Genomic DNA, 17,547 nt, shown 5'->3' with positions numbered 1-17,547 from the left:
ACTACGGTAAAATAACCTGCAGTTGTCTGACCATCCAGTTAACCGTAGAGTTTAAGGTAAAGAACATGTTTTACCATCATGCTCTTTATTAACAGTTTGTTTACTGTTTAAAACTCGCCAACATCTATGTTTTCCGAAGTAAAAGTAATTCTCGTTTGGTGTGGATAGGCGAGTGTTTTGTGTCTTGTTATTCCACTATGAGTGTTTAGATTTAAATTCTACACTTTGAATTGTATATGAAAGCTTAATTTGGTGTTAACCTGAAATAAAATATTTCTTCGTACAATTTTTTGGTTTGTTCGACAAAATATTCTGAGATATATTGCAGCACGGTTTTTACAGAGCAGTTTGTACGTGCACGTTATTGCGAAAAGAAGCATGGCTAACATGATAACATTATGCTCAATTCGTTGTAGCACAATTTTTAGGAGAGTGCTTTTTAAAAGAAAATTGTATTTATTCCAATTGATCTGCCGGGATTATCATTAACACCGAAAAAACAGATGAACTGCATGCAGACTTTTAAACCCTTTTTTATTGATTTGCCTCTAGCTCAGTTAATCAATAGTAAAAGGTACTGAAAACAGGAGTGAAATATAGTTTAGTTGAAGAGAAATAAAAGAAATTGTTCTATCGAAATAGTGTAGAACTTGCGATCAATAGTTTTAGTAAGAATAAACACCCAAAAACGGATAGAATATCTATTTTTAGTTAAAATCGTTTCTGCACATTTCTCTGGGAAAATTTAGTTTTTAAGGAATTTAATATATATAGTTTATCAGTGATATAGTTTAATATAGTTATAGTTTTTGATACAGTACATTTATGCATTAAACTTCAGTATGAGTTAAATTTAATTGTAAAACTAATGATAATAATGCCTTATTTATTTAGATTTTTTATGTAACTTTTAATCGGATAGTTAGATGCGTTAAATTTTCTAATGGAAATTGATATCTTTCGATAATTTTTAATACTTTAATCGCTAAATATATATAAAAATACGAAAAATTCTATACTCATATTTGAAGTGCAATTTCGAACAAATTTTTATATTACATTTTTTATGTTATAAAGTTCCGTAATTATTATTTTTTGAGCATGTTGTAACCAAAGTATAAGTATCCGTACTTATAGTTGCTATTTGATTCCTAGAAATCTATACAATTATGCAAATATGTAAGCTATATTAACAAGAAATAAATAAAAAATCTAGCATTAAATATATTTTTAAAATGAGTTGAAATAGTTGAGTTAATTGAGTTAAAATAGTTGTTTTAGAAATTCACTGAGCTTTCATGTATATGCTTTATTTGTGGTAAACTATAATTAATTATTTGAATTTCAATATTTTTTCTGTTTTCTTTTTTAGGTAAGCACAGGTTTTATGAATTTTGTTTTAAAAACATAGTGACCTGGGTAAGGATTTATTTTTAACATTATTATTTTCTTTATTCTTTTTCCTTTTTTCCCTTAGAATTGTGTTGGTCATTGTTGGGACAAATATGATTAGCACAATTCTTATAATGATTGTTTAATACTTGTCGTCTAATGATTGCAATCTGAATTTTTTTAAATTTTAATGTTGTACAGTGTGCAAAGAAATAAACAAACCACCCTGAATAACTTTTGATGTAATGATCGGATCTTCCCGTTCTATGTCTCAATCTTAATGATTCAAAGTGATGACTTCAAATATGCTAATTAATTAGTTCAGACGATATTTTAAGTTACGCAATCAAACACACATAATTTCTCTGGATAAACGCATCTTTTTGTCAACAGATACAAAGATTCGAATAGTTTGGTTAGGAGAGCGATTCAAAGTTTAGACCCCTTAATGTTAATTTTACTTTTTGTGTTTGTCGCCATATTTCAAGAACTTTTTAAGCGAATTGAAAAATTTTTGAAACAATTATAAAATTTATTTATCCAGAAATAATTCCATGCAAAATATTAATTTTAATAAAAAAAATTTATTTTATTTAGTAACAGTTGGAAAATGTTTGAATTGTTAGGTATAAAATATTTTGCATCATTTTAAAGAATGCAATTTTTAATGGTAAAATACAAAATTGGTCGAATAGTTCCTGAGAAATTAAATTTTGAAAAATTCATATTTTTAATTTATTCCGGGTGGTTTATTTTTAATTTTGCGCACTATACACAAAAGTATATATTTTGATGATAGTATATAGTTATGGTTTTGATTTCGTTAAAAAAAATCCTAATAATTAATTAAAAATACAAAATTTATGATGAAACAGCCGAGATTAAAATAAATCTGAGATATAATTTCAGATTCCAAACCTAATACTCCGTTTCGTTATTTTTTTCATTAGTATTTGTGACATGATTCTCTTTACCGGACATTGTCATTTTTAAAAAAGAAATAATTTATATGTTTTGTCAAGAATGACTCTGGACTTTCTTGTCACTTCCAAGGCTGGACCTAATACATATCACCATGCCTAAACAATTAGCTACATTAACAATCATTTTGAAACATCGTATACCATTACCAAATCCATAAAGTAATACTTTCCAACAATCACGGCTATTGTTTGTAAATATGGAATATTTTTCTCTCACTTCATTAAGTATTGAGATATTAATATTATTTATAAATATGATCCGTAGCAGGATACTTCGTTTTGACATTCATTTATTAATATAGGTGACATGATTCTTTTTACTTGACATTGTCATTTATAAAGTGTATGTTTAAGCTTTACTCTGGAATGTCTTATCATTCCCAAGGCTGAACTTGATACATAAACAATTAGAGCTGCATTAAAACATCTTGAAACATCATTTACCATTGCCAAATCCATAAAGTAAAACTTTCCAACAGTATCCAAATGCTATTGTTTGTAAATATGGGATTTTTGTGGCTCTTACATCATTATATATTGAGATATCAATATTTTCCGCCTTGACCCCGAAGCCCTTAATGAATATAACCTCTATTCTTTTCTGAAAATAAATCTGGCATCACAATTACCTTTTTTTTTTCTTCACCCAAGTATTTTTTGGAACGATACCCCCGTTGATTTTTACCTTCTTCTTCCACGTTTTAATTAACGAAAATATTCTCTTATCGTCTTTATTATTCGTATCTCGATATCTACCGTGTTACGTGCACAGAATATTCAAATCTTTGTGTGTAGCAGCAGCTTGTTCTGTGCTCCTCGTTAAGTCTTACTCGCTAACGACGTTGACAAATTATGGCATGAGCGCACCCCCTATTGTCTCTCATACCTGCTTTTGTTTTCTATGCCTTCTATTTTTACGAAAACATTCTGATGCAGAACAGTCTTTTGAATGGAAATCATGTGGTTTATAGATAGATTGTTACTCAAAGACAGCAGTGCCCCAGGGGACCCGACTTGCTCTTTTTAGGACCCTAAACACTACCACGAAAACCCTTTAAAATTTATTGTCGATAAAAGGTTGATATTGTGGTCCCATAGTAAGGGGACACTGAACATCAGGAACGAAAAAAATTCTTCAAAATCCATTATTTGGTTTTTGAGATTTATAAAAAAAAAATTCACGTATCACACTTCATTCAATGCATTAACAGGGTGCGTAGTGTTTTTAAAAAGTGCTTGAAGATGCTCATTTTTTATTTACTTTTTATTTACTTTCCTGAGTTAGTAAAATGGATAATTTAATAATAATTTTAGGCAGAAAAATACGTGTTATTTTGAAAAAGCTTAAACAGACAACCATGATATTCGATAATAATATAGATGCTTAAGTTTTTTAAAAATAGTGGTAGTCAAAATCATTAACAATTAAGTTAATTAATGCAAGGAATATGTAGAAAGCATACATTTTACTACCAGTTTAAAAATAAAAATAAAATCTTACGCAAAATGCTTAAAAGTTGGCAGGTATACTAATTAGTTGAAACTTAATGCTGCAGAGAATTCATTGCATCTTTAATCATGCATTTTAAAATCTAAAAAAGTCTTTTTTTAAAAGAATTTTTTAGTTTGCTTTTAAATTTGAAAAAAAAAATTTTTTTCTGTTTTCTCTCTCTATTTATTTTTTCTTTAAGTGACAAAAAGGTTTTTGTATCAGAAACTCCTCTTTCAATTTATATTGTAACTAATTCCTCTATTTTTTTAAATAATAAATAAACTATTCTTTTATTTTTCTTTTAAATCAATGACTTGCAAAACAAAAACCAAAATGATGGCCGAAAAAAAAAGCCTGTTTGTTATATTATTAGCTAAGTTTTTTAAAAATCTTTTTTTTAACAATTCATGATTCAAAAATCCTCTTCCAGACTTGCCTCTTTTGTTTGAGAAAGGTATTTTTTTTATTTTTTGAAATCCTTAGCGGTATCAATAAACTTCTCAAATTTAAAATTTTTTTTTGATCTAACAACTATTATAAAAAAAATATTATTTTATTTAAATTTACTTAGTAGTCTGCAGTTTTTTTTATAAGATTTACATTTCATTATAATTATTTTTTCAAGTATAGTTTTCTTAAAGTCGATTTCTTTGTGAAAAAAAATACATACAATCATTTGAAATAAACGGTTAAATTTCGACATCTGAGGAATGTTCCAAGAAAATTTTTACAAAAAATTGCTACCCTAAATTGTTTAGAAATCGGTACTATAAATGATTTGAGGAAAAAAACCCGTTGTATTATAAGTATATTAGAATATTGAAAGATTAGATTAACACATTTCGTGTGCGAAAATAAATAAATAAAATTCTTATGATTTTGATTTAAATTAAACGTTTGAATGCCGGATTAAGATGGGGTAAACCAAATAACGCGAAAGTTAATAAATTAACTATTAAAAAATAACTGAAGACAAATAAAGAAAAAATTTAATGAATCGCTTGAATTTGAGAAATAGAAACCTTGAGACACCTATGTTCCGAAATTGGATCATTAAGCCTCAAACTAATATTTTGACTTTAAAATTTTAAAATAAAATGTTTAATATGATGCTTTACGGAGAATTATGTCATTTCTTTAAAGGCTTGTAAGTATAGTAATGGTTTTAAAAAAAATCGGATTTTCGGTAAATTATATTACAAGCTGGATTTAGAAATTATATCAAAGTTTTAAAACTTACGTTAAAAAAAATATGGAAATGAAACTAAATTAAATGTAAAAAATACTTAATGTGAATTTTAAAAGTATGTAAAATGATATAATTGGAACTTTTACTGTCCATTTAATTCAAATTCGCAATCCAGGTTCCGTGTTTCAAACATTGACAGATAAACGGTTAAAAATACTGTATTGAAAAAAAAAATTTAAAATATCTTTTTATACTTTTATACTAAAAACCACACCTTTAACGATACGACTAGCAATGCATAATTAAAAGTAATTTTAAATTGTCCCTTGCTATTGTATAGAGTAATTTTTAAAATTTTTATTTTGAAAGTCAATGTTGACTTTAAAGGTCAAGGAAAAGTCACGTGTGCGTCCCACGTTCCATAGTTGTGGGTGCCATAAAAATGATTTATAGAGACTCGTGTTTCTTAGCCAAAACTTTATCGTTTGGTGGGCGAAGAATGAACAAAAATTAACTAACATACACCTTAGAATTTTCGTACCTCCTAACTCGTTTATTTCATTGTTGTTCAGAAAGATAAACTGAAAAAAGTTTCAAGTATTTGTTCATTTTGTTATTCTCGTTTCATTTCACTCGTATCCATGTATGCTTTTTGCTCGTTAAATATGTAATTTGTGGATAATTTTTCGTCATAAATATTTTTAATGATTGTGTGCTATGGTGTATTTTTTTATACATGTGTATTTTAAAAAAAATTTTAAGACTTTAATTGTTTACTTTTTGCATTAACAGTCATTCAAACCTAGACTGTCTGAATTTCTACAGATTTTAATTCCAGCTACGGAATTTCAAGAGACTTGTTAAAAGTTCTAATAAATTTATTGAATTCTATTTATAACACTCTTATTTTCTGGTGCATTTTTTTTTTAAATTTAATCATCATAACCTGCTCTTTCATTTTTTTCCCCTTGGAAACCATATTTTTTGTTGATATTCAAACTTAATAAATTTTTCTATTATTAAAGAAATTTTTTCTATTAAGCGAGAAACGCATTAAGTTGGAATCTGGATGCTAAGGAAGATAAAATGAAAACTTTAAAAATAGTTGGATTGTCTTTTGTGCATATCAAATCAAAGGATTTTCAGTGTTTTGAGATATGCTTTCTTCAGTAGTGATTATTTAGAATTTGATTTTATTCTCTTTGTTTAAATATTTAATTGTGACACATAAAGAGTATTTATTTAACTTCATTTTGATAAAGAAAATTCTCCAAATATATATTGAGATCATTGGTTAAAGAATACAGTAAAACCTGTTTTTGTGCGGTGGATAGGGACCGCATAAAAGAAATCGCACATAAAAAATTCGAAAATTTTATAAATTCTGACATGTAATAAACAAGTTTGTACGATATACCACCAAAAACTTTTTTTATGCGGTTGATAGGGACCGCATAAAAAAAGTCGGACTCAGAAAATACATCAATGATTCATGAAATAGATATGAGAATGCTTTCAATTAAATTAAATAAGACCTAAAGAAATTGGAAAAATATTTAATTCTTCATTGTACATATACATGGAGAAGTTTTCAAATTATACATTAAATAGTTTGCTGAGACCACGTAATCAGAGTTCGTCCACAACATGTATATGCACATTGATAGGAAACATTAAACTGGTTCTAACACCGCTAAGATTCCGCATATACCGCATAAAAATAAATCGCACGAAAAAAATCGCACAGAAATGAAATCGCACAAAACCAATCGCACAAAAATAAAATCGCATAAAAAAATACTGCACAAAAACAAGTTTCACTGTATGCTGTAAAGAATTTTTTTTTTCTTTCATGATCATTTTTTAATGTAATAATGTATTTCAAAATAGCTTTCTAACGTTTCTATATTTTCCAAAAGTGATGTTTTGAAATTTTCAAAATGAGAATTAAAATTTTGGAGTCTATTTTTTTTAAATTTAAGCATTAAACATTATTCAAGTTTCAATATTATTTCAACAAAAAAAAATTATTTTAAAGGTATATATTTTAATCGACTCCATCTCAGCTTTATAAAAGAATGCTTGATTTTTTAGGCACGTTTTACCATTTTTTTTAAAGAACGTTTAGTAAATCAATATCGTTTGAAGAATACTAAACGAAGTTTTTAACACAAAAATCTCATTTTTTATCATCCAATTATAAAAATAATTATAGACTACTTATCTTATTTTTATACACAATTTGTCAACAATAAACGAGTATGTACTCTTTGACATGAAGTTAATTATGTACAACAGGATCATTCGGCTACCGTAATTATCAAACTTCCTCTTCCTAAACTTATCCGTTATATGTTAGCGCCAAATTCAATTAAAATCGTCATTCAAATATGCTTAGTATCATTAGAAACAAAGCCTCACCAGGAAAAATCAGACGATCTCACATACTCGCCCTTGACCGTCACGGTGAACTATCACCCGCATTTTAATCCAGTCATTAATGTGCTTCGGCGGATGCCATTTTGAAAAAGAGAAACTTTTAAAATGCGCTATTAGACTCGATTTTAGGAAAGATTTAAAAAATAAACAACTTCCGCCCTTTTATTTCTAAGTGAACTTTTAGAGCTCCGACCTAAATATTACGAACCTTAATGCAATCCTTGAGCCTTTTTCTAAAATATAGCAGCCGTCAGCATTTTTGTTTCATAAATTAAATGGAGTCCCTTGTGCAGTGTACTTAAAAATCATTCAAACTGTTTTCGAATTGATGTTAAAGCACATAAAAGTAGTTTGTTTTTTTGTAATCTTTAACAATATAGATTTTGTTCATGAATGATTTATTTTGCAGTTTCTGGCCTAAATTTTTAAAGCTCTTTCAGTGAGAATTTGATATTTCCTTTGAGGAAAACTATGAAAGAGGAAGGTTGTTTATTTAGTACTGGTTTTCGTTTTTTCCCCCAATAGGTTTTTTGTAGTTCATTTTACATAATAGTCTAGGAGGAAATAATAACTTCTAGAACATGCAAATAAAAGCATTTGTTTAATAAAAATAAAATTTCATAAAAAATTTGTAAAAAATGAACAAAACAAATCGCACACTACACTCATTACACTTATGTAAGTTCATTAATTTCAATAGATCAATTTTTCTCTAAAAAATACATAAAGTAAAAAAAAATAATCTCTCATATCCTTTTATTGAAGCAATGCAACGTATTTCATTAAATAGAACCCTTGACACCCTTTAACACAGAGTTTTTATTAAACATATTTTTCATAGAATTTTCAGTATTTTGTATTAGTTTAAGTCAAAATAAGTAAAAAATATTTAATTTAGCATTTTAAAAATTTATAGCTATGAAATAGAGCATGAAACACCGGTGTTATTTTCTGCGTTAAAGATAAAATCTTCCAAACAATTATTTTTCAACTTTACAGTTATATAGATCTAAGAGAAACGGTTATTTATTATTGAAATTTCTTTAATTTACAAAATCAATTATTGATAATTTTTTTGAATATCAATGGAAAACTTTTTTTAACTACTTTCTTTTTATTTTATATTTTATTTCCAGTGTAATTACTATAAACTTACGGATTAGACAGTTTTTTATAATTAAAAATACCAAAATGTATTTTTACTTTTAATTAGAGCGTTAGAAAATGTGTGTATTTTTCATTATTTTTACAACTATTTTTTTAAAACATGATTAATTATTTTACAACGATCAATACTGTCGGAACATTTTATCATTTAGTTCATGTATTCAATATAATTCCTACCGCATTGTATCACATGCCATAGATCAGGGGTGGCGAACCTTTATGCACCAACGTGCCATTTTTTCTAAAAAAATGTTTAATTTGGTCATAGACGTGCCATCAAACAATTTTGACTTCGTGATTATTGGGAAAATAATAACACTAAATACTATCAACTTAAAACTCTTTATTTACTATGGAAAAGAATACATTTCGCAATGCCTCAGTTATACACGTAAGTCAACTTAAAGTAACATCAGTGTGATTTCTGTTGTTGCAGATTAGATGACAAATAACTTATATTAGGTTGTAAGATGTTATTTTAAGCAGGTCTGTTAATTTTTTTTTTGCTAGTTAGTTATTGTTAGCTTGTTTTTTATGGTAATTAATTGTTTTTTGGCATTAATTGTAATTTTTTTGTTAATAATTGTTTATTTTTTTATGTTTGTTTTTGTGAATTTTAATTTAATTGGTAAATTGCTTCACAGTGAACTTCGTGATCGGTGGCGTGCCCAAAATATTATGTGGCGTGCCATAAGTGGCACGCGTGCCATTGGTTCGCCATCCCTGCCATAGATGATCTTGGCTTGTTATGTTATATCTCTGATACACTTTTAAAAATTATCCATGATATGATGCAATGATCAAATATATTTTTACTTTTTTTACGACCAATGTTTGCTAAATAAATTGATTGAATTACTTTTACAAGACACGGGTATATGAATATTGCATTAAAATATCGTTTTCTACATGCTTTTGGCTTTAGAGGGAAAATTATAAAGAAGAAAATTACTGAAATTAAGGAGTGGTTGTGCACATTAATAAATGATTAAATTACTTCATTTTTTGTAAGAAATCATTTAAAGTTTTTAAATTCTTATGATTTGGATATTTTTCAAAGAATTTTTGGTTTTGATAATGCCCTAAATACTTCGCAGGCATGCAATTTTCTAAAAGTCAAAAACTAATATTATATATTAATGAATATTATATATAATGAATATTAATAATTAATATTATTAAATTAATATTTATACGGAATACATTTTTTATGTTTTGTTATTTTATTCGGGAAATATTTATCCTAAAAAATATTAAGAAAAACAAAATCAGCATGCTTTATCGCCCCTACTGTATCAGCTGTATGATTGTATATAATTGTGTATTAGTAAATTTCAACCCATACTGTTGGTATTTTTTATCAGGGATTGAAAAAAATTCCAGGGTTTTGTTAAACTATCCAATCCAAAGAGGTTTTTATTCATATTATATGCATATTTATATATATTACATTAATTAATTATAACACATTAATTAATATTATATATACTAATATAATGTTATTAATACTATATATTAATTAATATTTATAAAGAATAAATTTTTTATGGCTTGGTAATTAGATTTTGGGTAATATGTTTTGAGAAATACTTATTCAGAGAAATATTCATGCAAACAGAATCTGTATACTTCATATACTGTATACTGTATCAGCTGCATGATTGTATATATTATCATGGATTGTACAATATTATATATACTAAAATTATGTGTTGCTATAGATTTCAACCCATTCGTTTATTATTTTTTTTATCAAGGTTTGAAAGATCCGGGATTGTTTTTTCTTAACCATCCAGCACAAATAGGTTTTTCATTTTAAATCTTTTTTTTTTAATTTTTTTTTAAAACAATATACAAGGCATTTGAAAAATTAGATAACGAATTAAGGAGCGGGACTTCCTTAAATCAATACATTGCTAAAACTTATCTCAACACATGTCTCGCACAAATAATTATACCATTGTCCAAATATAATTATTGTCCATACTTAAAAATATGAGTAACATAATTCTCGGTATGTAATGTTCAGTATTTATTTTTAGTAATTCAGAAACAAATCGACGGTACATTATCCGTAGATTTAATTTAAAGAGCTTTTAGCTGAGTTTAATGGATAATCAAAACAATAAATGAATTATCAAAGCAATAAATAAATGATCAAAACAATAAATAAATAATCAAATGAACTATAAGTAAACGAAATGTTGAAATGGTTCTCGATTTTGTCAATAAAATTCATCATTCATTAAATATATTTGTCCTTTTAAATCCTAATTTCACTAAAATGAAATTACAGTTAACTAATTGTCCTCATTCTTTAATCATTAATGATTATCTTTTTATCTGTGTAGCATTCTGGCTTGCTATTATAATAGACATGATGTCTATTCATTTCTGTGTTTTTTATTAGTACATTCAATATTGTGATTTCTGGCAGATAATAGTATTCATTCCTTTAATTGAATTTATTTAATTTGTCTAAATTAATAGTCTTTAGATAAACGTTTGAATTTTTATCTAATCTTTAAATAGATAAATGATCGAAACTAACTTTTAAAATCTCAAATGAGTTTCTTTGTGTACCCGGGTAGATGGTGTATCCAAATTTTTATTTATGTTTAATAATTTTCAAAAGGTTTGCCTCACAGTTGTTTTCAATTTTCATCTCTCTTTAATCAGCTAGAAATGGATATATATGCAGCAATTTTTTTTACACAGATAAAATAAACTCAAAACAGTTTGATCAAGTCGTTTTTTTTACAGTTAATATTCTTTTGGCAAAAATTGTTTATTCCCTTGAAAAAAGTGCATACTTCTAGCTTCAGTCGATAATTATATTAAAAAATACTCATTTGCGTAACGGGTCCCTTTTATATTAAATCTTTTTCGTTAAATTTTTCCACGTTCGAAAAACTTACGAGATAAAAATCTGTCTCTCAGTTAATCAAAGTCAATTTTCTTAACGGTAAAATGTTTCCAGTTATTACTGTTCCTGTTTCGTATAAAAGAAAAGGAAGCTAGGCAGCCAAATATCGAACCGTTTTTCCTCTATTTCTAAGCAAAGAAAACGAAAAACAGAAACAAAACAAAAAAAACCTATCTACTTCAAAAAAAAGAGGCCAGCTATTACTTTCGTTAGATGGCGCTGGCATCAAACACCGATCTCCACTGCCACAAGCGGAGTAGTAAAAATCGTTTTACTACCAGAGGAGTTTGAAGAAGAGTTGAGAAACACATGTTTCGACCTCTGTGAATCGTCTGCATCCCTGACTGTGTTTACTGTTGGATATAAATTTTCCGGTTTATTTGTGTTTCAAAATTTTTCGGTATTAATAAAAGTCGCCTGAAGTTTTATGTCACTTGTTTTTCAACTTTAAATCTTAAAAGCAAAGCTACTATAATATAAAATTCTGTGATAAAGGAAGAAAAAAAATTTTTTTCATCGTTAATTCAAAAATTTTTTGAAAAAGGGAAATAATTCACAAATTTGTATTTAAATATCATTTAAAGTTAACATTGTGCCTGTGATTTATTGAATACAAAGTTAAACATTCTAGATACATACTTCCCAGAATATCAGAGATACATTTTGTGATTTTTTACAAGAATTCAGGATACATATTTTGTGGAACAATTTATACTCATTATACAGCTAGTGTTCTTTAATCATATTTAGTGATAGTTATGACTTAGCAATTTAAAGAGATTTAAATAAGTGCACTGATATGTTTGGATTAGAAAAAGAAGCTGTTTTATATCAAGAGGCTGTATACGTAACATCTCCAACATCGTTTGTTGGAGATGTTTCGAATCATTGTCGATTCGAATCTCCATGTGCCAGTGGTGTGCCAAGAAGTCGAATGGCAAAAGATTATTTGCAGCCGTTCTCACCGTATGGAAGATATTATCTTCGTGTGACTGCACAGTTAGGATCAAGGTAAGATATTTGTTTTTCAATATCAAAACGAACGTGAAAATTTCAAAAAAAAATAACTTGTCGATTTTGTTCCTCTCCTTTTTACCTTTTTTTTCTAAAAAAATTCTTAACTCAAAAAATTTGTTGTTTTTTTGATTTGTTGATATTTACATATTTTCCGTTATTTTGATTTTTATAAATGGCAACACGCCGTAATCGTCACAAAAATAGTTGTTTTGAAGTACCAAAAGATGCTTATTTTTTTAAATTGATTTACATGTATTTAACAAACCTTTTATAATATTATATAAACATACGTAATTATATCTTTTTGTAATATTACATTAATTCAATAGAATTTCCTTTTTGATTTTAATATTTTTTACACATTACGTAATACTTTCCTTAATTTTAAATATTTTTTAATGATTTATTAAACAATATTTTCTTGTAATATTTAAGTATCTTGTAATATTACGTATCTTGTATTATTTTCTTGTAATTATTTCTCATCTCTTGTAATATTTAAAGATGTCAGTAAAAAAAATATCGAGTAAAAAATACAAGAAAATGATGATTTAATTAAAATATAAAAACATTAATTAATATTGGATGATAAACTTAATATAAATTATAAAAAAGTTTCCTGCTATCAAGCATACTGAATTTTGGGAAAATTAGGACTTAGATTTATGCGGTGCACGTTTTAAAATTTTTGTGCACCGAGGTACAAACTATGATCTACTAGTGTTGAATTTTTTACTAAATAATTTACAATTACACCTTTTAAATCTGTATAATTACTTCATTTAAGTTGCTCTGTATAACCACTAGTTTTTATATTCACGACTTATTATATCTAGTTTTGACTTTCAATGCATTATGTTCCCCTCCGCAGAGGATCAAAATTGTGATGGCATGTCTTCGGATCATCCTCCGGGATGTTTCCCAGACCGTCGCCAATAGCCCATTGTGCAGCTCTAGTGCGACGTAAATTAACAACAACAACAACAATCAATGCATTATGTGTCTTTGCACTTATTGGTTCGTTCTCATGGTACCGAAACGGCCGTTTGTGTCTCAAATACCTGCTTATTATTTTTTTTCTTTGTTTCTAAGTTGTTTTTGGTATTATAAAAACAATGTATTTTCCTATAAAAATATGCCGTATGATTGCAGATTATTTCAAATTTATATAATTCATAATTCTAAATATTCAGACTAATAATAATTACTTAATTTTCTATAATGCGTAAAAACCAAATGATAATACGTAATTCTTTATTGTTAAAATATTTTATAGTTAAAAGAAAAAATAACATTTTTTACATTTTCAAGTTGTTTTTGCACACAGCTACTACGTAAATATCATTTATCGACAACGTAAAAAACAATGTTTAAAACTCAGAACAAATTGCTTAAAAGACGTTCTTTTTAAAATGATTTTGTTTTAAATTTCTACTTTTGTATTAATTTACTTTCTACTTTTAAATCATTTAAGTAAATTTAGTTTCAAATTTAACTTTTAAATTTAGTTTTGAATTTTCATATTCTATTTTGAATATTATGAAATAATTTATGTTGATAATGATATTGTTTTATTTCTTGTTTTATTTATCAATTGATTTTAAGAAAATGAAAAATTTTCTGAAAAATACCTTTTTTTTAATTTTATAAAACGAAGCAAAAACAAATTTATATTTTTTTATAAATCGCTAAGTAGTTAAGATACAACTCGTTTTTATTTCTTATGAAATTTGTCAACTTAAAACGTTTCATCGCCAAATTCTCGAATGAAAATGAAAAATCGCCGAGAGAAAAAAAAAGACATTTGTAGTTTCATTGCCTCGTTGATATGTCTGTTTCAACTAGATAACGAAATATTTTTTGAAATTAGTATTTGTTCATACCGTTTACAAATTGTCAGAGCAAAGTTCAGTTGAAAAAAAAATCAGTTTTAAAACTACCAGTACATAATGTAATTTAGAAACTACCAGTTCAAAATTTCATTGCAAAAAAATTCAGTTTAAAAACTGTCAATACAATATTTAAGTTAAAAACGAACAGTGTAAAATTTTTACCAATAAACTATTAAAAAAATTTTATTTAATGAACTATCAGTGCAAAATTCCCTGAAATTTACGAACAAAAATTCAATTTAGATCTGTCAAAGTAAAATCTAATTTAAAGAAAAACCTCAATTTAAAAACTGTGAGAATAAAATTCGATTTAAAAACAAGCAATGTAAATTTTGTACCCCCAACCCCCAACCCCACCCACAAAAAAGCGATTAGAAAACTATCTAAGCACAATTCACTAAAAAATTCATTTTAAAAAGTAACAAAGCAAAATTTACAAATAAAAATTCAATTTAAAAACTGCAGTGTAAAATTTAATTTAAAAAAAAACTCAATTTAAAAGCTACTAGTGCAAAATTCACTTGAAAAAATATTAAAATATAAATTTTTTTATTTATTTCATGAAATATTCCAAAAGGCCCCCCACATTTTTAAAATATTCTAAATTGTACATACAGCACATAAATCTATAGTTAGTAGTCCATCTTGAATATTGAAAATGCAACGTAACATATAAATCACATCAACAAATTATGGTTTAAGGATTCAACGTTGCTAGAACATAGCCGAAATTATAGATTTTGAGTTGTCAAATGCAGCTCTTGGTCGATCGATTTTTCGAATAAAACTGCCAAGTTCGCAATGTACGACAAAGCGATGGCTCTTAGTCGGAAAATCGTTGAAAAGCGCAGATTTGTTCCTCGTTTTTGAAATCCGATCAATGGCATGTCGTGAAGAAAATTGAGGGTACATTATGCATACCAGTGATATTAAAATGATTTTGCATCGTGAAGTAGATGTTTTGCATCACTTTAGTTATATATTAATCTGTATGAATTTTATTTAGAAGAGAATAATGTAATGATATTAATTAGCTCCTGTTTTAAACATTTAAGGAAAATATTTAATTGAACTATGTATGTGAATTTTAAATGTTTGTACACAACAAACATGGATGTTTTGTGAATTTTTTTTATATGTTACCGAGAAATCATTTTTAAAAAAATATTAATTTAGAGGTCAATAACATAATGATTTTTTTTAATTTAAAAAAGCATCAATTAATGCTATTTTGGAATATTTCAATATTGTTAGCAATTTGTAATTTTTTTATGAAATAATCCTTATTAAATAGAAGTTTAAACTACTAGCTTTTATTATTTAGTAAGTTAAACCAATAATGTTAAAAATTTAATAAAATAAACTTTAACACATTGAAGTTTCTACTTCAGTCCAATTATTATGGAAGTAAATTTAATAATGTTTACTCATGTTTTGCACATTTATAAAGTATGAGGGTTAAAGTTTACCTACAGTGTGCAAAATGAAAAACGTACCACCCTGAATCTAATGACTGAATCTTCATGTTTTACTACTGAATGTTTCGAAGGGGTGATCTCAAATAGCTAATTAATTACTGCAGATGATACTTTAAGTTACGAAATCAGACACAGAAACGAACTTTCTCTGAATAAACGAAATTTTTTTTCCCGACGGATTTGGATTTCTAGCTCCCAAAATGTAGCATAATATAGCATATTTGATATTACCCTTTCGAACCATGAAGATTGAGTTCTAGAACGTGAGGATCCGATCATTAGATCAAAAGTTATTTAGGGTGGTTTGTTTTTTTATTTTGTGCACTGTACATTATAAACCTGATAGCAGAACTAGCGAAGCGTTTCGAGAGAGTAAAAAGGCAATATAAAATAAATGCTTTTTGCAAGATAAAATGCTTAAATTCTGAAAGAGGCATTTCTTTTTCAACATTAGTATCCTTTAAAAAAATGGAATAAAGCAGATAATCTGAATTAAAACGGTACTTAAATAATAACAGTTACATTTTTGCAACATTCTTTCTTAACTGTCACTGAAATATGCCATTTCAAAATAACATGTCATTTAATTTTCTCTTTTATTTCACATCAAGATAACAAAGTGGCATAAATGCTTAGAAACTAAGATTAACAACAGAAGCACTTAATCCATCCACCCAATTCAAGTTTAATTTTTCGAATTAAGACTTTTTTTATGTGTTTTCTTCGTAATAATCATTTTAATCAGATCATGGTAAATATTTGCTCGAGTTTTAAATATTTAAAAAGTAAAAAGAATTTAAGTAAATATTTTGAGGACCTTTTCAATATGTTTTTAAGCAGTCAATTTTTTTGAACTAATCAATTTTATATCCTTGTAATTTTCTTCTAAATATCCTACTATCTAACTTGATTTCAAATATTTATTTAATGAATTGCTAAAAAAAAAATTATCTAAAACTTTTCAAGATTGTTAAAATAAATATTTTGTAATACTTTTGTCGAATTTTAAAGAAATTAGTTTTTATGAGCGGAACAATTATAGAAAAAAGCGGTTACAGGACCTCTAATGTAAATATTCTAGAAAAGACATTCTAGAAATATTCTCATGGTTTAACACTGTGTGAACAAAAATAAAATGACTGCTGGCAGAAATTCTGATTTAAAAAGACAAAGTTAGATAATTTATTATGCCTCAATTCTTTATTATTAATTACTTTTGTTAAATCTAAATCTTGTGAAAACCTTTAACTCTAAATGTTATAAGAAAGACCTCTATTGCATTTCTCATTTTTAAATCTTGTGAAGAACCCTTTATTATTGCATCTATCATATCTAAATCTAATAAGCATTTATTTTTGTGTTTGCCAATTCTAAGTCTTGCGAAAAATTTAGTTAGTATGTTTAAATTTTAAATCTCGTGGAAAAGTCTTTATTATTGCATCGATCAAATCTAAATCTTGTAAAAATACCTATATTTTTGCTTTTGTCTATTCTAAATCCTTTCTAAAAAACCTTATTGCATTATTGAATTTTTAATCTTGATAGAAAGTATATTATTTCATCAATCACATC

General features: G+C 26.6%; 1 protein-coding gene across 4 annotated transcripts in view; it reads left to right on the top strand.

Annotated features, from left to right (window-relative positions):
• The window catches only part of LOC110281931 (Brefeldin-resistant Arf-GEF family protein schizo), a 360,600-nt gene that overhangs the window by 100,296 nt on the left and 242,757 nt on the right, over positions 1–17,547 (top strand). For 2 of the 4 annotated variants that reach the window (XM_071180701.2, XM_043046170.3), the window contains exon 1: positions 11,862–12,599. The exons of the other annotated variants lie outside the window; for them this stretch is intronic. In XM_071180701.2, the coding sequence (XP_071036802.1) occupies positions 12,388–12,599 (212 nt within the window). In that variant the 5' untranslated portion in view covers positions 11,862–12,387. Of the gene's footprint in view, positions 1–11,861; positions 12,600–17,547 lie in introns of those variants that run through there. 4 annotated transcript variants of the gene reach the window in all.

The sequence above is a fragment of the Parasteatoda tepidariorum genome, chromosome 8, assembly GCF_982258835.1.
Source record: "Parasteatoda tepidariorum strain Cologne lab strain chromosome 8, Ptep-v5.0, whole genome shotgun sequence".
Classification (NCBI taxonomy): domain Eukaryota; kingdom Metazoa; phylum Arthropoda; class Arachnida; order Araneae; family Theridiidae; genus Parasteatoda; species Parasteatoda tepidariorum.
This window is presented reverse-complemented; position numbering and strand designations above follow the sequence as displayed.